Genomic DNA, 19,364 nt, shown 5'->3' with positions numbered 1-19,364 from the left:
ATGTATGCGTTAATATACGATATTTGTTTTTCTCTTTCTGACTTACTTCACTCTGTATAACAGACTCTAGATTCTTCCACATCACTACAAATGATGCAATTTCGTACTTTTTTATGGCTGAGTAATATTCCATTGTATATTCTTGATAGCTTGTTCTTGAAATAGAGTGGCTGCTGCAAAGACAGGACCACACCTCTACGTTCTCTGTGTGTGCCAGTGCAGAATGGGAAGTCCTCCCTCAAGGTAGAGAGAACAGAGTGATAAAACAGCTTAAAGAAGAGGGCTTTTGGTTGGACTCTTAAAGTCTTCCTCCAACCTGAACCCCAAATACACTTCAGCAAAATTTTTCATCACATACTTAAACAAGATGGCAAGACAGTGTGTCAAATTACAGAATCCAACATATCCTAAGGAAGAAGGAGAACACACTCAATTCAATTTATTAGCCCACATTTCCTGTGAAATAAAGCATAAAGGGTGTGATTTGTATATTGGAATCAAAGAATGATGGGGTGTGTACAATTTGGGGCTATCCTCTACTTGTTCTGTTCATGGATGCTGAGTAAATACCAGTGTGGGGACTCAGCAAGTCCATAGCAAATGGGACCTGGTTTCCTGCAGTAACATATGGGCTTGGAGGGCAAGGTCAGCTCCCACTCTGGGATGCACTTACCCTTTCCTACTCACCTGCCATTGATCCCTGACCATCTCTGGTAGCAAGTCAGCCCTGGAAGTTAAATGCGCTCTGGAAAGGGAGCTAAAGATAGTTTAGAAGAGAATCGAAAAGCCATCTGATTACACATTTCTTGATCTTTAAAATGGGACTATAATACCCACCTACAGTTGTAAAGAGAAAATAAGGTATAGAGAAATGTCTTATAAATAAAAAGATGCAGGGTGTATTCCTAAAAAGATAAATGTGCTTTCCTTCTCTACACACCTCTGAATTAACAAGAATTTTTTCCTGATAACAAGACCATTTATCAAGCTTATACATACAAACACATGCAAATGCTCCCAATAGGCACAAAGTCTTCCTACTCAAGCCAAGATTCAATGCTTCATTATTCCACTCTCAGGTGTAACATCATCAAGACTGTATCTTGTTGAGCCAAGTTGCTGACCCATTCCCCAGGGACAAGTTGAAACAATTGGCTTTAGTCAGGTCTGGGTTCTGGGCAAAATGGGCTTATCTTATACCTATGCTCACCCTAAAAATGATGGCTTTATGGACATAAGAGGCCATGTTCTTTTTCTTCCTATTTAAGATCTAAATCTCATATGGAGGGCAATACTCTGGAGAGAGACCACTGTGTTCCATACTTGCCTGATCATCAGTTGCCTGGGCCATTGAAAATTCAGAGTCCCGGGCAACTTCCCAGACCTGCCAAATCAAAATCTCCAGGGCAAGACTTGGACATCTGAATTTTTAACAAATGCCAAGATGGTCTTCACGATGAGGCATGTTTAGAGAAAGCCAAGATAGAACATAGCTCTTCAGGGTTCTGAAATCAAAGACTTTTCAAGAAGTCCAGAAACAGGGGCATGTTAGTCTTCTCAGGCTGCCATAACAAAATACCATAAAATGCTGGCTTAAACAACAGAAACTTATTTTATCACAGTTCTGGGGACTGGAAGTCTGAGCTTAGGGTGCCAGCACGGTCAGGTTCTAGTGAGAACTCTCTTCCAGGCTTGCAAACAGGCACTACCTCACTGTGTGTTCACATGACCCCTTTGTGGACATGTGGAGAGAGGGAGAGCAAACTCTCTGGATTCTCTTCTTATAAGGACACTAATCCCCTCAGGAAGGCCCCACCCTCATGATCTCATCTAACCCTAATTACCTCCCAAAGGTGCCATCTCCAAATACCATCACAGTGGGGGTCAGGGCTTCAACATGTGAATTTTGGGAGAACACAAACTTTCAGTCCATAGTACAGGGCAATGGGGCTTACTCCCTTCAAAGGGGCAGATTTTTTTGTGGAGCTGGATCTTTGCTTGGGGTTTCTGCATCTGATCAATCTATGTAGGACCATGTTATGAGAGGCATAGGCAGGAGCAAGCTGTGCACCCATTGGTTTTGGCAACTTACAAGGGACAAAACATGAGGACTTAGAATAATCAAAACAGAAACTAACAAAAGAGAGAAATCAATGTCACCACTATTTTGGATGTTGGTTCAGTTAAGCACTAAATTTAGCTCTGGACCTGCTGATAGCAGATGCATTTTCTCCTTTGGCCTGAGTTAATTGTCTTTCCTATTTCACACATGTTAAATTCCAGGTAGGGTTCCAGCTTTTACTTACATCTCCTGAAACAGACTGCTCTTCCCAAACTTATGCCCTTTAAAGATGAGAAAAGTCATTGTTTTTTTTCCCCCCCCAGAGCTTAACATTTCATCTCAATGCATTTCAAGCTTATTAGAAAAGCAAAACTAGCTGTACCAGAAATACCCAATGGGGAATCTCTCTCTCTCCGAACATATACTAGAACCTGATAAGAAAAATAACACATTTTGCAAAATCGGCAGTTGGGGTTTCCTGTAGATCAAAAGAGTTTTTTTACTTTTTAATAATTCAGGTAATCCTGGAGATCCAGCCACTTTCCAGATACTGCTCAGCAATGAAGAACTCAGAAAGTCACTGAGTCCCCAATTCCAAATAAGTTATCCAATTAGATGAGACTTGTTACTCAGTTTCTCTATACCAGCAGGAAGGTGCCCAATGTGGTGGAAATGTCTGGGGTCTCAGGCCCAGCTCTGCCAATAACTAATTGGCTGTGTTCCACTGAGAAATTCTTTTCCTCTCTTTGAGCCTGTTTTCATCATTAATTCAACAACTATTTCTTGAACATCTAAAATGTGCCGAGCATTGTATCCAGCTGAAGGGGACAGCCCTGCCCTCAAGAAGACCACCGTCTAGAGACAAGGGAGCTTTCCATTCTGTAATGTAATTGTTAATTTCCTTGTGTGGGTACTTCAGTAGTTTAGCGCATAACATAAAAACGTGTGAGTATATGAAGGAACAAATGAATGATTGAATGAGTGAAGCACAAAGTTGTTTTCTAACCACTTTATTTTATGCCGTTACCACATGGTCCCCTTTCTCTAATAACCTAGGCCCAAGAGATCCATCTCTGACTTGACCTTCCTTAGGCTTTTATCCTCAGGAAATCCTCATTTGTTGGCTGTAATCTGCTCCCTTCATTCTTCCCTTGACACAGTTACCCAGAATCCACCTCCATCACTCATAATACCCATGAATATTTTCCTAAACTATAAATTCAACAAACATCCACTGAGCACATTATATATGGCAAGCATTGGGCAAACCAAGACGTTGGAGAACGTAGACTCTGGTCCACATCTTTCGTGTCTGCGGATGGTGCTTACATGTTCCGTTCACTTTTGCCACGTGGTGTATGTGTCCTTCCTTTGACTTGCCGCTACTGAGACTCCAGCACAGCCAGAATGGCATCATGAGTTTCCTAGAAGAGTCTTATGTCAGCAAATTCTCCCACCTCTCACCTACTACCTGACGCCAGCCCCCCCATACAACAATGTTTAACCCAAATAGCTATTTTTGGTGTAGGAGCAGCTCAAATCTTCCAACCACTAACTAGCCTGCGACTCCCAATGCCGCAGCAAATGCCAGGAGTGCCGCTCTCTCACCTCTACCCTCATATCATTTCCTCTCTGTTATTTGCACAATAATTGACACACCACTGTCTCCAGAAAGTATTGCTTAGAAAATAATGTTTTTAAATAAAATAGCATTTGAATGGCATGTGAAAGTGTAACACCTCTTTTCCATGTTATTTCAGTTAATATCCATGGCAACGCTTGAGGCTCACAGGGGTCAATCACTAGACCACAGGTCATAGAGTCGGTGAAGGGCCAGAGCTGGCAGCTGTGCCCAAGTCTTCTGAGTCGAAAATCCCAGAGCTTGTCCAGAGGGGCCAGATGGTAGCCCATTTGGTCCAGGCCTCACAGTCACAGAAAGCTACAAAGGAAGTCATTAAGTGTTAGCTCCAATAACAAGACACATAAAGTTGAAGAGATACCTCATCAGGATGAAAAGAAGAAAATGTGCCTTGTGCAAGTTTAAATTTGTGTTTTCCTTTTGTAGCATGATTTTGGCATTGTGATTTTTCATGATATTGAGAACCTCAAACAATGGAAGTTGCCCAGGCCTCTCTTAAACAACAGACCTCATTTTTATTTACACAACATTGCTAAAAATGTTGCTTACTTGCTGTCACTTTTCCATCTGGAAATAAAATTGGCTGGATTTTCTTTGATTTATACTTCAGTTGTATAATATATATATATATATCGTCCACCTCACCTCCCTAAAAAAAAAAAAAAAAAAAAAATTTCCCTGACCTATGCACACCATAAAACCTAGTAAGACCACATGCCCCCTGCCTGAGAGGGTCTGCAGCTCACCAGCAGGGGTGCTGTCTGCAAGCTTTTCTCTCTAGAGAACCAGCTGGTCACATTAACCATTGTGCTCTGATAAATTACCTTTCACTAGGGGATGACAGTGGTGGATTCAAATAGCAAAGGGAGCCTCCAGATTATTTAAAATCATCATATCTCTAGGCTTCAATTCTTTCATCCATAAAATGAAGGTAATAACACTCTGTAATAAAAATTAATGGCAAATCATCAAGGACTTTCCAGAGTTGTAGATAGACTTACACGATGTTGCAGAGAATGCCAGGCTCTGAGCTTTAATATCTTCCCGGTCCTTAACTGAGCACAACAGCTGCTCATCTGAAAAGAGTCGTCAAGTTTTCTATTCGCAGTTGCAATTACAGACCCTCTTAAGCATCTTTTCAGTCGCTCTCCTCACGTCATAACTAGGCTGTGTTCATGAGCCTCACCTGCTTTGTCCCCACTGTGGTGGTGAGTGATTTGAAGCCAGAGGCAACCAGATTCCCGGCCCATGTGGGCTGCATCCTCCCTCTGTCCCACACTCTCAGAGCATCCCAGGCATGACAGAATGTTGTCACCGTCCAGCGGTGGGTGGGCTGCAGTAGAGCCATCGCCTAGATTCCCTCTTGTCTTCAGTGCCTGGGGGTGACTGTACATCCTCACAAGCCGATGGTAACTGCCTTCCATTTTGTTTTCCCTTTCCCTATTTATTAGAGCATTTCAGAAAGTTGATGAGGTGACCTATTCTCCAGAAGAGGAAATAATACAAAGCTTAAAAGCTGTTTCTGATAGAATGGTGAAATAATTTCACTACTTTTCTTGGAGGAAAATAAATAAATAAATAAGGCGACCTGAGGCAGCCTCTAGGGATTTCATTATTGCTAGATTGGAGGGAAGCATAACGGCTTTAGATGAACAGGTTTTACTTTTAACTTGTTAGAGCACTTTGGGATGAAGAGGGGGGAAAGACAGGTGCTAGACAGTAAAATAAACCCAGCTTATTTACATTATTTCGTATGGAGATGCATTGATGTATGAAGTATAAAGTGACTGTGTTGAATAGTGAAAATAAAGTATTTTGGTAAACAATCTCTGTTCACTACCCAGTCCTAGAATGAGTGAACGTTTTATGAAATACCTCTTGCTCCTTTGTGACAATTACCTCTGGTTTAAGATGTGTGTGCGGTTTTAGGAAAACACAGTCTCGTATGCTGCTATTCAAGTCATTCAGGTCGAGGCGCCATTTCTCCATCATTAAAGACCACGAGGAGGGCTGGGAACGGGTGTGGAGCAAAGAATATAACCAGCCATTTCTGCGGGCCAAATTACCTCCTAAATGAGGGAGTAGGCGATTTAAATGTAAAAATAACTGTCTCTTTCGCGGCATGCAAATGTTTGTGCTGTGTAAGAAACTAAATCCTGGCTTCCTCTTGGCAAGTATTCCCTAACAGGCCTCGCAGATATCTGAAACCAATTTTAACCCACTCTGGTCCTCCGCTGACCACAACATTACCTGAATGGTGCGGCCCAATTTCCAGACTGCTCACCAGTCCTCAGGCCTATGGGGTGAGTAAATATCCCGAGAGGGACAGGCATGGTGAATACTGATGAGCCCGGGAACCTCAGAGCTATTTCTTCCCAGCATGAGGAGGAAGCGTTTTTAAAATTCACGGCACCAAGAATCATCTCTCTTCTCTTTTCAGTTGTTGCTAATGTGGGCTCATTCTTCTTTTTAAAAATGCAAATTTTTTATTGTGACCAATATTTTTAACCATAAGATGAATTTAGAAACTATAAAAGAAGGCATGTGCCCCCACAAAGTGCTGTGTTTCGAGATTTAGAATATCAGGCCTGTGCTTTATAGCTCAAGGGGGTGGAATCAAAAATGCTGAGAAGCAATTAGAATCCTTATCAGTAAATCAGAGTGTCAGGGATTGGCGAGGAGTAGAATCTTGGAGTTTGTGGCACCCTTGGAGGTTGTCCAGCTGGCTGACCCCTTGTCTAAACAGAGAAAAAGGCGTCTCAGATCTCAGACGTGCTCAGGACGCCACAGCCTGAGCCAGCGGTTCTCAAAGTGTGTCCTCAGACCGGCAGCCTCAGCATCGCTTGGAAACTTGTTACAACTGCAAGTTCTCAGGCCCTACATCAGAACTCTGGTCTCAGGGGCCCAGCATCTGTGCTTCACCAAGTGATTCCAAGACAGGCCAAAGTTGGAAACCACCGAGCTGAGGTCACCTAGCCAGGGTTCATTCTACAGGTAATTTTGTGTGGTCTTCCAAAACCCAATGGAAGAAGAGTTGAGATTTTAATTCCTTTCCTTAAGGGAAGTTCTGTCTGAGGAAAACTTTAGTGGCCGGATCTAGTTCATTTCCACCATTATCTGCTATGGTAACTTCCAACCCTTTTTAGCCCTGTGACACTCATCCCAAGAAACATGCTGTGAGGATATACTTTGTAGAGAAAATATAACAGACATTGAGTTTTAAGAATTTTGTGATAGGCAGGAGTGTTACAAAACCTACATTGAGAATCATTCCGTACTCTGAGGTCACAGGATTCTGCAAACTCCTAACTCCTCTCACCCAGATTACGTATCCATTCAAAAAAATCCACTGCATTGTATTTTAACTTCCTTATCCACAGAGGTGCTCAATTAGCACATGTTCTCTTACCCACAGGGAGGGAAAACGTGACATCTGCCATACCAGGAACGTCAGCTGAGACAAGACAGGGCAGTTAAAAAAGGAAAACAAACATCCTAGTTTCTAACACTGTAGGACTGCTATTGTTTGCTGCTTTTATCAGGAAGTGACCTCTCTTTCTTTCCAAAACCAGGAACAGCTCAAAGAGGACGATGTAGAATGTATTGTAAACCAGGATGAACTGGCCATGAATTACCAGGAGCAAGCGACCTCACCCTGCAGCCCTCCTGCAAGGCCGGGTCTGGACCAGAAATCTTCACCCCAGACTCCAAGCAAGGAAAACATTTATGAGGGGGACCTTGGCCTAGGAGGCTATGGACTCAAGCTTGAGCAAACTCCGGGTCAGTCCCAGCTGAATTAATGGGCGTGAACAGCACCGAGGTAATCACAGGTAATGGAGGGATCACTGAGGATCAAGCCAAGCCGATGAGGCTGCGTGGAGGAGAGGCTGGAAAATGTATGAAGAGCATCAATTGGAGAGATTCAAAACCTTATCACGTGTATCCTCTGGTGCCTGCAGAAATGAGAATTTATTATCATCCCTCTATATTACGCAACTGCATTTAAGTTTTTGACAGCGCCATTTTTATTAATGAATTGGGTGGGGTGGGAAGGATGCAGAGGGGAGGGAGGGAGGAGTCTAGCTGCTGGGAGGATGAAACAGATGCGCTGTGTCTGCAGGGTGTTTCTTTTCTGTGTGCAGCTCTCTGGGCCCTTCACTCAGATTTGGGATTCTATTCCCTTCATTAAGGAGAGTTTAAAAATTAGAAAAAGAGGGCTTCCCTGGTGGCGCAGTGGTTGAGAGTTCGCCTGCCGATGCAGGGGACACGGGTTCGTGCCCCGGTCCGGGAAGATCCCACATGCCGCGGAGCGACTGGGCCCGTGAGCCATGGCCGCTGAGCCTGCGCGTCCGGAGCCTGTGCTCCGCAACGGGAGAGGCCACGGCAGTGAGAGGCCCGCGTACTGCAAAAAAAAAAAAAAAAAAAAAAAAAAAAAAATCAGAAAAAGAGTTTCTGAGCTTAAATGTGCGTCTCCTAAGCTGGAGGGAATGCCCGGTTCTTCAGGAAGTGAGACGTTTTATATGTTTAGAACCTAGGCTCCCACTCGCTCCAAATGACCCACGGATATTTGCCCACATAAGTGCTTGCTTGATACCGCTGTTGACGGCCTCACAGAGCCCACGCCGCCTGGGGACCCGCGGTTCTCCGCATTCACTTCAAGTTGCTCCTCCCGTTGCTTGAAGCTGTGGGTGACAGCTTTGTTGTACTCCGCACTAAATGCAGTGCCACTCTTCACCTTGGTAGGACCCCTTCCAGGGACAGCGGGGTCCTCTTCTCCATACCATGTTTCAGCCTTCCTGTCCTCGCTTGCATCTGAGTCACTTCCTGGCTCCACGGCAGGTCCCTCTGTCTGCTGAGTGATGAGATTCCTTAGCACAGGTTCCTCTGCACGCAGCAGGATTCGGGACAGGAACCCTGACCTGTCCTCCAATTCCAACTCTCACAGCTCGACAGCAGTGCAGGGGCAGGAGCGAGAGCATCGGGGCTGAGGATGCGCAGAGACCACACGGAGGAGACAAGGACGCAGCATCAGGAGCATTTTTACAAGGCACGGCTCATGGCCCATGGCGGGGAGACCAACGCAATAGCCTTTAATTTAGCTGCGCAACTTTTAAGCCATTAAGATACCTCAAACACAGCTTCTCTTGAAATGCAAATGTTAATATCAGACTCCTAAAAAAGCAGACCCCAGTCACAGGTGCCCAGGCTCTGATGAGTCTGTGCCTGGAGGTAGGTAGGAATGACACCTTCCTGGGGCCCAAAGCTTGGAAGTAACATAGGCTTTGCTGACCAGTTATTTGGCTTTAGACATGAACCATGGTGGTGCCGGGCACGCCACTATGCAGATTCTCTTGCTTTCCAAACAGTAGAATCCAGGGACATAAATTGTTTTCTACTCAGCTAAATATAACGTGGTCATTCCGGGTAAATATGGCAAATGGCAAAGCAGGAAGTTTTCTAATTTGACTTAATCCTAATAAAATTTTGTTAAAAAGCACAATTGTTTTATTTATGTATTTAAAGCCATCTTCTACTGTCTACGCAATTGGCAGTGCTAAGCCCTTGCTCTCGAAGTGCCAGGTGAAGGCGGACTGAAAAGTGATGTAAGGGCGATGCTGGGGTCCTCTGGGCCAGGAAGAGCCATGGGGGCTACTGGCCTAGTCAGTGACACGTGGAGAGAGCACAGCGGGCTGGGAGGATGTGAGAAGGGAAGGCGGAGTCAGGCAGAGGGAGCACCTCCTCCTTTCACACTGCAGGGGACCAGAAACTTCCAAAACAGGGGAGGAGGTGCTAGAGGAGAAAGGACGGAAGGAAAGGCGGGAGACAGGATTCATCTTATTTCTGCCTTTATCATGTGAAAGGGAGGGATGAGAACTCAGTGTTTTGTTTCTTTTCCTCTGCGTGGAGAAAGACACATCAGGGAAGGAGAAGATCCCCCCAAAACAGACAAACATTAGTGAGGGAAGGAGTGGCGAGAAGGGAGAGAAATATGACACACTGGATGGAAATGAGGCGGGGGGCGGGGCGGGGGTAGGGGAAGGTACACCGTCTACACCCAGTACCAACTAGCTAAGAGGGCAGACCAAAAATAGCCTCCTGGCCCACAGGCAAAGCCCTCTTCCTGCTTGGAAAAAAATCTCTTTGCATCTGAACATCATGAACCATTACCCACAAGGAGAATGAGGGCTGTTTAATCTGGACTGGACCACTTATCCCAGCTGACTCCAGGTAGGTATGATATTGTGAGTTTGAGGAAATGTGTGTCCCGCCCAATTGGACAGGGTTGCAGCTTCAAGATGTGATAACCAGCCTCTTTCCCTCTGAATCAGACCAAGACGAGAATAGAGGCTAGCTAGTGTCCCAGTTACCAATTCATAAAACCAAATTCCCTTTCTGCTCCTGTTGTGAAGAATAATAATTTATGATCTTAAGAAATGCTCTGTGCTTTGATTAGCAGCATCAGGATGGTGGAATTCAAACCTATTATTTACTGCCAGTTTCTAATGAATAATGAAGGCAAAGGAGCTTTATTCAAACCATTAATGCTTGCATTCATTATTAGAGCTTTAAACAGGACCCTAATTAATTCACCTAAGGTTCTTCCTTGAACTTCTTACCGTGTATACATCACACTCACACACACACACACACACACACACACACACACACAGAGTTCCTTTCACTGTCAGGGTCCCAGCTAACGTCTCTGTAGTGTTCTCCCTGGTACTCGGCACACGTCTGAGCAAGTCTGAAGCCTGGTGGCAAATGCCATCACGGTCTTCATTCATGAAGTTTCTGGAAATGTCTTGGAGGACAACTTAATGATATAAATGGAAGCTGAAAATTCAAATACGCTTTGACTCACCAATTTCATAAGCAAAATTTTTATTCCAGTTATTTGAGAATTGTATACATATAAAGAATATTTATTAAAACAACTGAATTGCCATCCTGGTTAAATAAAACATGGCACAGCCATCTCATGAAACAGCACCATAAGTACTGATACGGAATGATCTCCAAGATATATTGTTAAACAAAAAGAGCAAGGTGCAGAACAGATGGTGTGCTGTCATTCTGGATGTTGAAGAAGAAATTGGTAGTATGATTGCCTCTTAAGAATTAAAGAGAGATTTCTCACTTTTGCAGCTTTTGGGTTTTGTACACTGTAAAAGCACTATTTATTCAAAATAATAATAAGAAGATTCCTATGAAGCAACACATTAAGGTACTGAGTTGCAATAGGAAGTAAGGACTGGAAAAGCTATTTTACATTGCAATCTTTGAGACCTTGAGAATACAAAGTATAGCAACAATAGCACCAATAGCTTCTGGTTTAATCATTTGCATCATTCAACACACATGGATGCAAACTATGTAAAAGATCTTTAAAATTCAAAGACATGTGACTCAGTCCCATCCAGCCCATATCAAGTAGAGACAGACAGCTAAAAAATAATTTCTCCTTATAAGGTACCAAAGCATACGATAAAGCTATAGTAACCAAAACAGTGTAGTATTGACCCGGAAATAAGCAAAGCGATCAAGAAAATCACTACAAAGGACAGAAGTTGACTCATGAATATGTTTAGAAACTTAATACATAAAAAATGTCATTTCAACTTGGGGACATGGATGAATAGAATATTATTCATTAAATAGTATGGACCAGTAGACTTTCAATTTGGAAAAAGAAAGAAAATTAGGCAATACCCTCAAACATCATAAAATTAAATTCCAAGTAACTTTAACAGCTAAATGTAAAAAATAAAGCTACAGGATAACACAAAGTATAAAATAGAATATGTAAATAACCTTGGCATATGGATGGTCTTCCTGAGAGATACAAACCAAAAGCAAAGAATGATACATTTGACTACATAAGAATACAAAATTTCTTATAATTAAAGACACAATAAGCAAAATTTTTTAAATGAAGTGGAGAAATATATATATATATATACTTTTTGTTTGTGCGACTAAGGATCATTCTCCAAAATATACAAAGAACTTTTACTGATGCATGAGAAAAGAAAGAAAAAACTACCAAATAAAAAAAATATCAAGAAATGTAGAATCAAATATGTATACCTTCTATCCAGACTTCTACTTTTAGGCATCCCTGTAGAAAAGAAATACTTGGCATTTATGCACAAGAAAGTGAACAAAATGATATTCATTGTGACACTGTTATTGCAAAATACTGGGGGGAAAATGTCCATCAATAGCAGAAAAGTTGGACAAAGGATTAATCTCCAAAATATATAAACAGCTCATGCAGGTCAATATTAAAAAAAAACAAACAACCCAATCCAAAAATGGGCAGAAGACCTAAATAGATATTTCTCCAAAGAAGATATACAGATGGCCAAGAAGCACATGAAAAGCTGCTCAACATTACTAATTATTAGAGAAATGCAAATCAAAACTACAATGAGGTATCATCTCACACCAGTTAGAATGGCCATCATCAAAATGTCTACAAACAACAAAGGAGAGGGTGTGGAGAAAAGAGAACCCTCTTGCACTGTTGGTGGAAATGTAAATTGATACAGCCACTATGGAGAACAGTATGGAGGTTCCTTAAAAAACTAAAAATAGAATTACCATATGATCCAGCAATCTCACTACTGGGCATATACCCTGAGAAAACCATAATTCAAAAAGACACATGCACCCCAATATTCATTGCAGCACTATTTACAATAGCCAGGTCATGGAAGCATCCTAAATGCCCACTGACAGACGAATGGATAAAGAAGACGTGGTACATATATACAATGGAATATTACTCAGCCATAAAAAGGAGTGAAATTTGGTCATTTGTAGAGACGTGGTTGGACCTAGAGACTGTCATACAGTGTGAAGTAAGTCAGAAAGAGAAAAACAAATACCGTATATTAATGCATATATGTGGAACCTAGAAAAATGGTACAGATGAACTGGTTTGCAGGGCAGAAATACAGACACAGATGTAGAGAATAAACATATGGACACCAAGCGGGGAAAGCGGTGGTGGTTGGAGGTGGTGGTGTGATGAATTGGGAGATTGGGATTGACATGTATACACTGATGTGTATAAAATTAATGACTAATAAGAACCTGCTGTATACAAAAATAAATAAAATAAAATTCAAAAAAACAAGATAAAGTAGTGGAAAAAAGATTGCTAAGCAAAGCAATTTAATTCTTTCTATTTGAAATTTTTTGAGAAATGTTAATGCCTGCATAGCACACCATCAATAAAACTCCTTTTAAAAGGTTAAAAAAAAATAGCAGAAGAGTTAACTAAACTGTATTATACCCATACTCTGCAGCAATTAGTTATACTCTATGTAGAGATGGACCCATACATATGCATTCACATGGAAATATTTTCAAGATAAATTGTTAGTGAAAAAACAGTCTGGGGTGATCCACAGCAGACTGATAACAAAAAGAGGAGTGGGAATAGGAGGACTGAATCAAGAGAGCCTTTTGGTTTATCTGCATTACTTTTAGTTTTAACAATGATACCATTTTCATTTATGATCTGTTCTTAGAGTGGCTCTGGCTTCAAGATGGGGGTGGGGAGTGAAGGTATGGTCAAGCAAGGCTTCAAGGAGGAACTAACATTTGAGTGAAGTCTTGAAAGATGAGAGGATATGACCAAGCAGACATGATGGGTGCTGGCCCGTGGGGCAAGAGGTGTGGTGGATCATTAGAATATGGAAAAGGCATTCCAATCAAACGGAACAGCCTGGGCAGAGACAAAGGGCTATGAAGCAGCCTGGCACATTAGAGAAACTATAAATTATTCCACGTGGGGCTTGTTTATGTGTTTGAGTGTGAGAAAATGGAAGAATAAGAGATCATTCTGGAGATGTAGATCAAATGAAGTAGTCTGGGTCATGATCCTTTGAGAATGGGGAGCTACTGAAATATTTTAAACAGGGAAGAAAACTACATGTATTGTGAGGAGACAGAGTGCAAGTAAGACTGGGAGTTGGTGCAATAACCCAGTTAGGATGCTATTTTACTAGCCCAGGAGAGAGATGATAAGAGGCTTAACTCAGGTGGAATCAAGGAGGACGGAGAGGGCGCATCTTCCAGATGGATTTCAGAGTGAGAATCTACGAAGCTGGTAACTGATTGGCTATGGAAGGTGAGGAAGCCCAGAACGATCCCAGGTTTAAGGCTTAGGTGACAATAGGTTGATGGCTCCATTCACTGAGGGTATTAGGAGGAGGAACGAGGAAAAGCCAGTGGATTCAGCTCTGGACATGCTGAGCCTGAGGTTCCCATGTAGAGCTTCATGGAGCTCTCCAGAGGTTTACAAGAATCTGAAGTTTAAGGAAAATGTCCAGGCTGGAGGTGTGTGTCTGGAGGGATGAGATGTGCATCACAGCTTCACTGAAGAGTTTCTCAAATGCCACATGACCTTCATCACCTCTCTCTAACTCCTGCAAAGAAATTCTGATATGCCCTCCCCACAAAAGGACCGTGTCAGAATCTCCAAGAGGACAAGCATATTTTTCCTCAAAAGGCGTCACAGATGATCCTCACTCAATCCCTGGGGAGCACCACTGACAATAAGAAGAAAGAGAGAATCGGACAGAGGCTAAGTGCTACATTCAGTGGATAGACAGAGTGTACACCCGTGAAAAGAGCCTGGATGAGCCCTCACAGAGATTCAAGAAGCTCTGGCATTCCAGGGACAGGGAACTAGCTCAGAGAAACATCGATTTCTACCGTTACTGTTCTAGTGGTGGTGTACGACGGCCCTACCTCTCCTCAGCTGTGATAGCTTTGCTTGTCAACTCGGCTATGATATAATCCCCAGTCATTCAAACACTAATCTAGGTGTTACTATGAATGCATATTTTGTAGATATGCTTAACATCCATCATTAGCTGACTTTAAAGGAGACTAGGCTAGCTAACCTGGGCGGGCCTGATTCAATCAGTTAAAGGCCTTCAGAGCAGAACTGAGGTTTCTGAGGAGGAGAAGTTCTGCTTGTGACCGCAGTGTCAGCTCATACCAGAGACTTCCAAACTGCCCACTCTGATGGCCTGCCTGCCAAGATATGCCCTCCCTCACCTGATCTCTCTCCCCTCCCTCTTCCTTTCCCCTCTCCTTCCAGATTGGAACAGAAGGACAAAGGCTATAAGAGCAATGCTCACACAAAATAAATGAAACAGGTAGATTATTTGATCAATTCCAGTGTTTTTGAAAGGAGCACTTCAGGGATTTGTTTCTAAATAAACCACCTTCTGTGCCGTATTCTCATTTACTCATAGTGCTGCCCCAATCTCTTATCCCTGTTTGTGGAGATACGTAGCACAGTTCCAGGATAACTGATGTTCAGAGGATGATTCTGAAGCACACTCTTGAAGTACTTGTGAGATTAGCTGAGAAGCCTTGAGGTGTGTTTATCATTGAGCGTGGGCAGCCGTTAGGCTAGGTTTGGGGAGGTTGCAAGGATAAGACACCTGCCTAGGGAAGGTTCCATCGTCTTCCCAAATATTGTCCATCAACCTGTCATTCCTTCAGTTTCACAAACATTTATTAGAGGCTTACAATATACTGCTGAAAATCCAAGTTAGGAATTGCCAGTGTCAACATCATTAATGGGTTCAGTCAAGATGGCACAGATGACTAATGATGAGTCCAGACAGCACATGAATTCAAAGACATCTTGGTTCATTGCATCACCTCAACAGGCAGACTGATTCGTTTTAGCAGCGAGTACAGAGGAGAGGGGAGATCCACCAAGCCAGCCTGGAGGTAAAGGAGGGGATTGGGCCATCTGCACCTTGGCATTACAGGAGGCAGCTTCTTTGCAGATCATCATCCTCCTCTGTGCCCCCTCCCCACTGGGAACTGGTCAGTGGGAGGAGAGCAGCTCAGCAAGGACCAAACACAAGAGATCAGATTCAAATGCCCCCTACTTCAGGATGTGGCCTAAGAAATGCAGTCATACTGTGAAACTCACCCATCCTTTTCCTGGTCTACAGGCAGCCTTCAGTTAACCAAAATCACCAGGTCCCCCTCCCTGAAACCCCACTGTCCACTCATTATCTTGCAGATGGCCAGTATTCAGGATACGCTGACTTAACAGAACTGAACTGAATTCAGTCATGGCTTGGTAGAGCTTGGTTGTACCTGGCACCATGCCTAAAGGGAAAAAGGGAAAATGACAAAAGGAAGAAAAGGAAACAAATATTACTTGACCTTTTGATATGGGTCTCGCTTTTCCAGACACAGTATCTTATTTCATCCTCACAACCACCCTGGGAGCATCACATTTCAACTCCCGCTTTATGTGCGTGGACCTGAGAGAAAGTTAAGTCTTGGCCTAAGTCACGCAGTTGATTCATGGAGAGGGGAGTTTTGAACACAGAACCGTATAGTTCCAAAGACCATGACTTCTTCCCCAATTATACCAGGCTGCGGGCAGACTTAGCACAAGTCTGTCAAGATGCGCTAAGAACCCTTGATGCCCCAGCACCAGGGGCAGAAAACCAGACAGATGTACCTCAGCTTCATGCGGTTCACAGTGATCAGACGAGTGTTATGGTACTAGTACTGGCTGAACATTGGAGGGACCGGGAGAGCTTTACAAGCTCCTGATGCCTGGGTCCACCCCCTGCGATCCTGACTTAACTGCTCTGGGCTGTGGCCTGAATGTTAGGATTTCTTAAAGCTTCTCAGATGATTCTGTTGTGTAGCCAAGCTTGCAAACCACTAGATGAAAGGGATTTTGGAGGAGGAAGCAATAGCACCCAGTTGCAGAAAATCATCAAAGGGGAAGTGGTGATTGGGATGGGCAGTACAAGCTGGGAATGTGGAGCCGGGGGAACAGTCTAAGGAAGGGGAAGAGAAGGGCAAGCTGTGACGGCAGGGGCCGGAGGGTGCGTCCCTGGCATCCTGCTTGCTGGGGCAACAAGGAACCACACAATGGCTAAGAAGTAACAGAGGTGATGAGGATGCTGCCCTCATTTGTGCCTAATTCTCAATCCTCAGGCTATAACCACGTGCACGGCCGAGACCACTGTCCAGCTCGAAAAGCACCAACTCACAAAACTTGTGAATCATCAAGTTCTAGATCCCCAGCAGGCAACGCATTTGGGAGCCACAGCTGCTGCCTGAACAAAAGAAGAAAAAATAACTGCTCCCTCCAAGCCCCCGTGACCATGCAACGTCACCCACCAAATCACTCCAAATTGTCTCCTTTTCATACCACTGGATCCAGAGATACGAACTGCATCAAGAGCTGGTCTTGGTCTCCAAGTGCATCCTTTTCCTGGTGAAACCTTGACCAAGAGCCAGCCCTGCCCCTCCACCCTCCCCCAACGGTCTGCGCCTGTTAGAAATGAAGAGATGACTTTTTTTCTTTTTTTTTTTGGCTGTGTTGGGTCTTCGTTGCTGCACGCGGGCTTTCTCTAGTTGCAGAGAGTGGGGGCTACTCTTCCTTGCGGTGCACGGGCTTCTCATTGCGGTGGCTTCTCTTGTTGCGGAGCACGGGCTCTAGGAGTGCGGGCTTCAGTAGTTGTGGCTCGCAGGCTCAGTAGTTGCAACGCACGGGCTTAGTTGCCCCACAGCATGTGGGATCTTCCCGGACCAGCGCTCGAACCCGTGTCCCCTGCATTGGCAGGCGGCTTCTTAACCACTGCGCCACCAGGGAAGCCCAAGAGATGACTCTTGATACAGTCAGGGATTGCATAGGGTGGAAAACTCTTCTCTCCTTCCCTTCTAGGTTCTCTGGCTGGTTTAATAATTAAATTGACGTAAGACAGATTCACAGGAGAAAAACAAATTTCTTACATATGGGAGCCCCATAAAAATATGACACACCCCCGCAGTCAGGCAATTGAGGCTTTTATAGCATCCTGAGCTAAGGAGAAGGGAGTAGGGATCTGGGGCTTCAAAGAGGAGGAAGACAATTCACAGGAAGATGGGAAGAGCCAACGTTTGGGAACAAATGCTTGCCTCACCACGCAGATGAGTCTTTTGGATATAAAAATTCTCTCTGGCCATAGCTCTCTTCCTGGTACAGACCCCCTCTCTAAATTCTTTTAGGAGTTAAAGGGGAGGTAAAAAGCTCTACCTGAGCCCGCTGGGCCCTGATTGTCTTCAGGCTGAGATGATCCACAAGCCCAAGTGACGCCTTCTGGGGTGGCTTATTCTGCTCCCCCTCAATTGCCCGTTCAGCTGGCGTCGTTGCCATCCTCGAAGGCCTGCAAGGCTGCTGTGCTTATTAGGAGAGTAACCCCGCCCTCCCGACACCTATCTTAAGAAGAGCTGTCTAGAGCATCACTTCTCAAACTTTAAAGGGCGTTTGATGCTCTGAGGACTGTGTTACATACAGATTCAGATGCTGAAGGTCTCGGATGGGACCTGAGGTTCTACATTTCCAGCCACTCCTGGGTGATGCTGATCTGCTGGTCCCTGGACCACACTTCAAGTAGCTGGAGGCCAGAGCAGTGTTTCTCAGGCTTGGGATGCAATTAACAGGCAGTCTTTATCTGTCCAGGGGTCTGCAAGCAGCTTGGCAGCTTCAGAAATGAAGTGACAGAACCATTTGGTTCGCAGCCAGGGCACTCATATGAAATGTAATATTAACTGTGATCTTCCCAAAAATTCTTCTATTTTTAAAGTTTGTCCGTATCTGGTAAGGATAGTATCACTCAGTTTTCCCCAGCTACTTCTCAGTTAGCTAATCCTTCAGTTATCTAATCTTCAGTTTACAGGACGCAACTCATCTTAATTAATACATTTTCTCCTTATTTGGGCAAAACGGCTATGTTTGTCCTATATGCATTTTTGTCCTTAGTAGTGTGTCACCACATTCCCAAAGGTGGATTGATGGCTCAAAAGTAGTTCATTGGAGCATAAAAGTAGGGATAGAAATAATCATGTAAATACTATAATTCAAAATGTTATACACGTAGGTAGCAAACAAGACTCGAGCGAGAGCTTGCTTCTGCGGTTCTGGTGTCTGACCAGGCAGGTGAATTCATCGAATGACAACTGCACACAAGCAGCGCAAAGGAAAAGTATCTGAAACTCAATTATCAGGTCACCCCTCCCTCGAAGAGCATCATCTCTTTAAAAAACTTGTCAGAGGAGGGCATAAACTTTTACCTCCACTTCAGAGAACAGAGGGAAACTTCTTTTCCTTCTGTGGTAAAATCTTTCCATTTTTCTACTACAAATACAAAATAATACATTCCAGTACAAAATTAACAAATTTGGCCCAAAGTTGAAGAAGAGTTATAAGCCACAGAAACACCATTCAAAGTTGTATGCCTGGGCTTCCCTGGTGGCACAGTGGTTGGGAGTCTGCCTGCCGATGCAGGGGACACGGGTTCGTGCCCCGGTCCGGGAGGATCCCACATGCCGCGGAGCGGCTGGGTCCGTGAGCCATGGCCGCTGAGCCTGCGCGTCCAGAGCCTGTGCTCCGCAACAGGAGAGGCCACAACAGTGAGAGGCCCGCGTACCGCAAAACAAAAACAAAGTTGTATGCCTAACAGCAAAAAAATGGGTCAAACTATACTTTTCGCCAAAATGTTTGTTAAACCAGTTTAATTATAAATATTCCGCTTAGAAGGAAAACAAGAGTAAACTTTAGGACACGATTTTCAAGGTGAAACTTCTTTGTGATCTTGTGAGTTTGCGAGT

At 43.8% G+C, this 19,364-nt stretch overlaps 1 protein-coding gene across 3 annotated transcripts in view; it reads left to right on the top strand.

Moving 5' to 3' along the window:
* SLC9A9 (solute carrier family 9 member A9) overlaps nucleotides 1–7,717 on the top strand; it is a 630,944-nt gene extending 623,227 nt beyond the window's left edge. For all 3 annotated transcript variants that reach the window (XM_060011384.1, XM_060011385.1, XM_060011383.1), the window contains 2 exons: nucleotides 5,899–6,004; nucleotides 7,274–7,717. In XM_060011384.1, the coding sequence (XP_059867367.1) occupies nucleotides 5,899–6,004; nucleotides 7,274–7,501 (334 nt within the window). In that variant the 3' untranslated portion in view covers nucleotides 7,502–7,717. The remainder of the gene's footprint in view (nucleotides 1–5,898; nucleotides 6,005–7,273) is intronic.
* The last annotated feature ends 11,647 nt before the right edge of the window (nucleotides 7,718–19,364 follow it).

The sequence above is a fragment of the Delphinus delphis genome, chromosome 4 (assembly GCF_949987515.2).
Source record: "Delphinus delphis chromosome 4, mDelDel1.2, whole genome shotgun sequence".
Taxonomy (NCBI): Eukaryota; Metazoa; Chordata; class Mammalia; order Artiodactyla; family Delphinidae; genus Delphinus; species Delphinus delphis.
The sequence above is the reverse complement of the archived record's forward strand: the minus strand, read 5'-3'. Positions and strand labels throughout refer to the sequence as shown.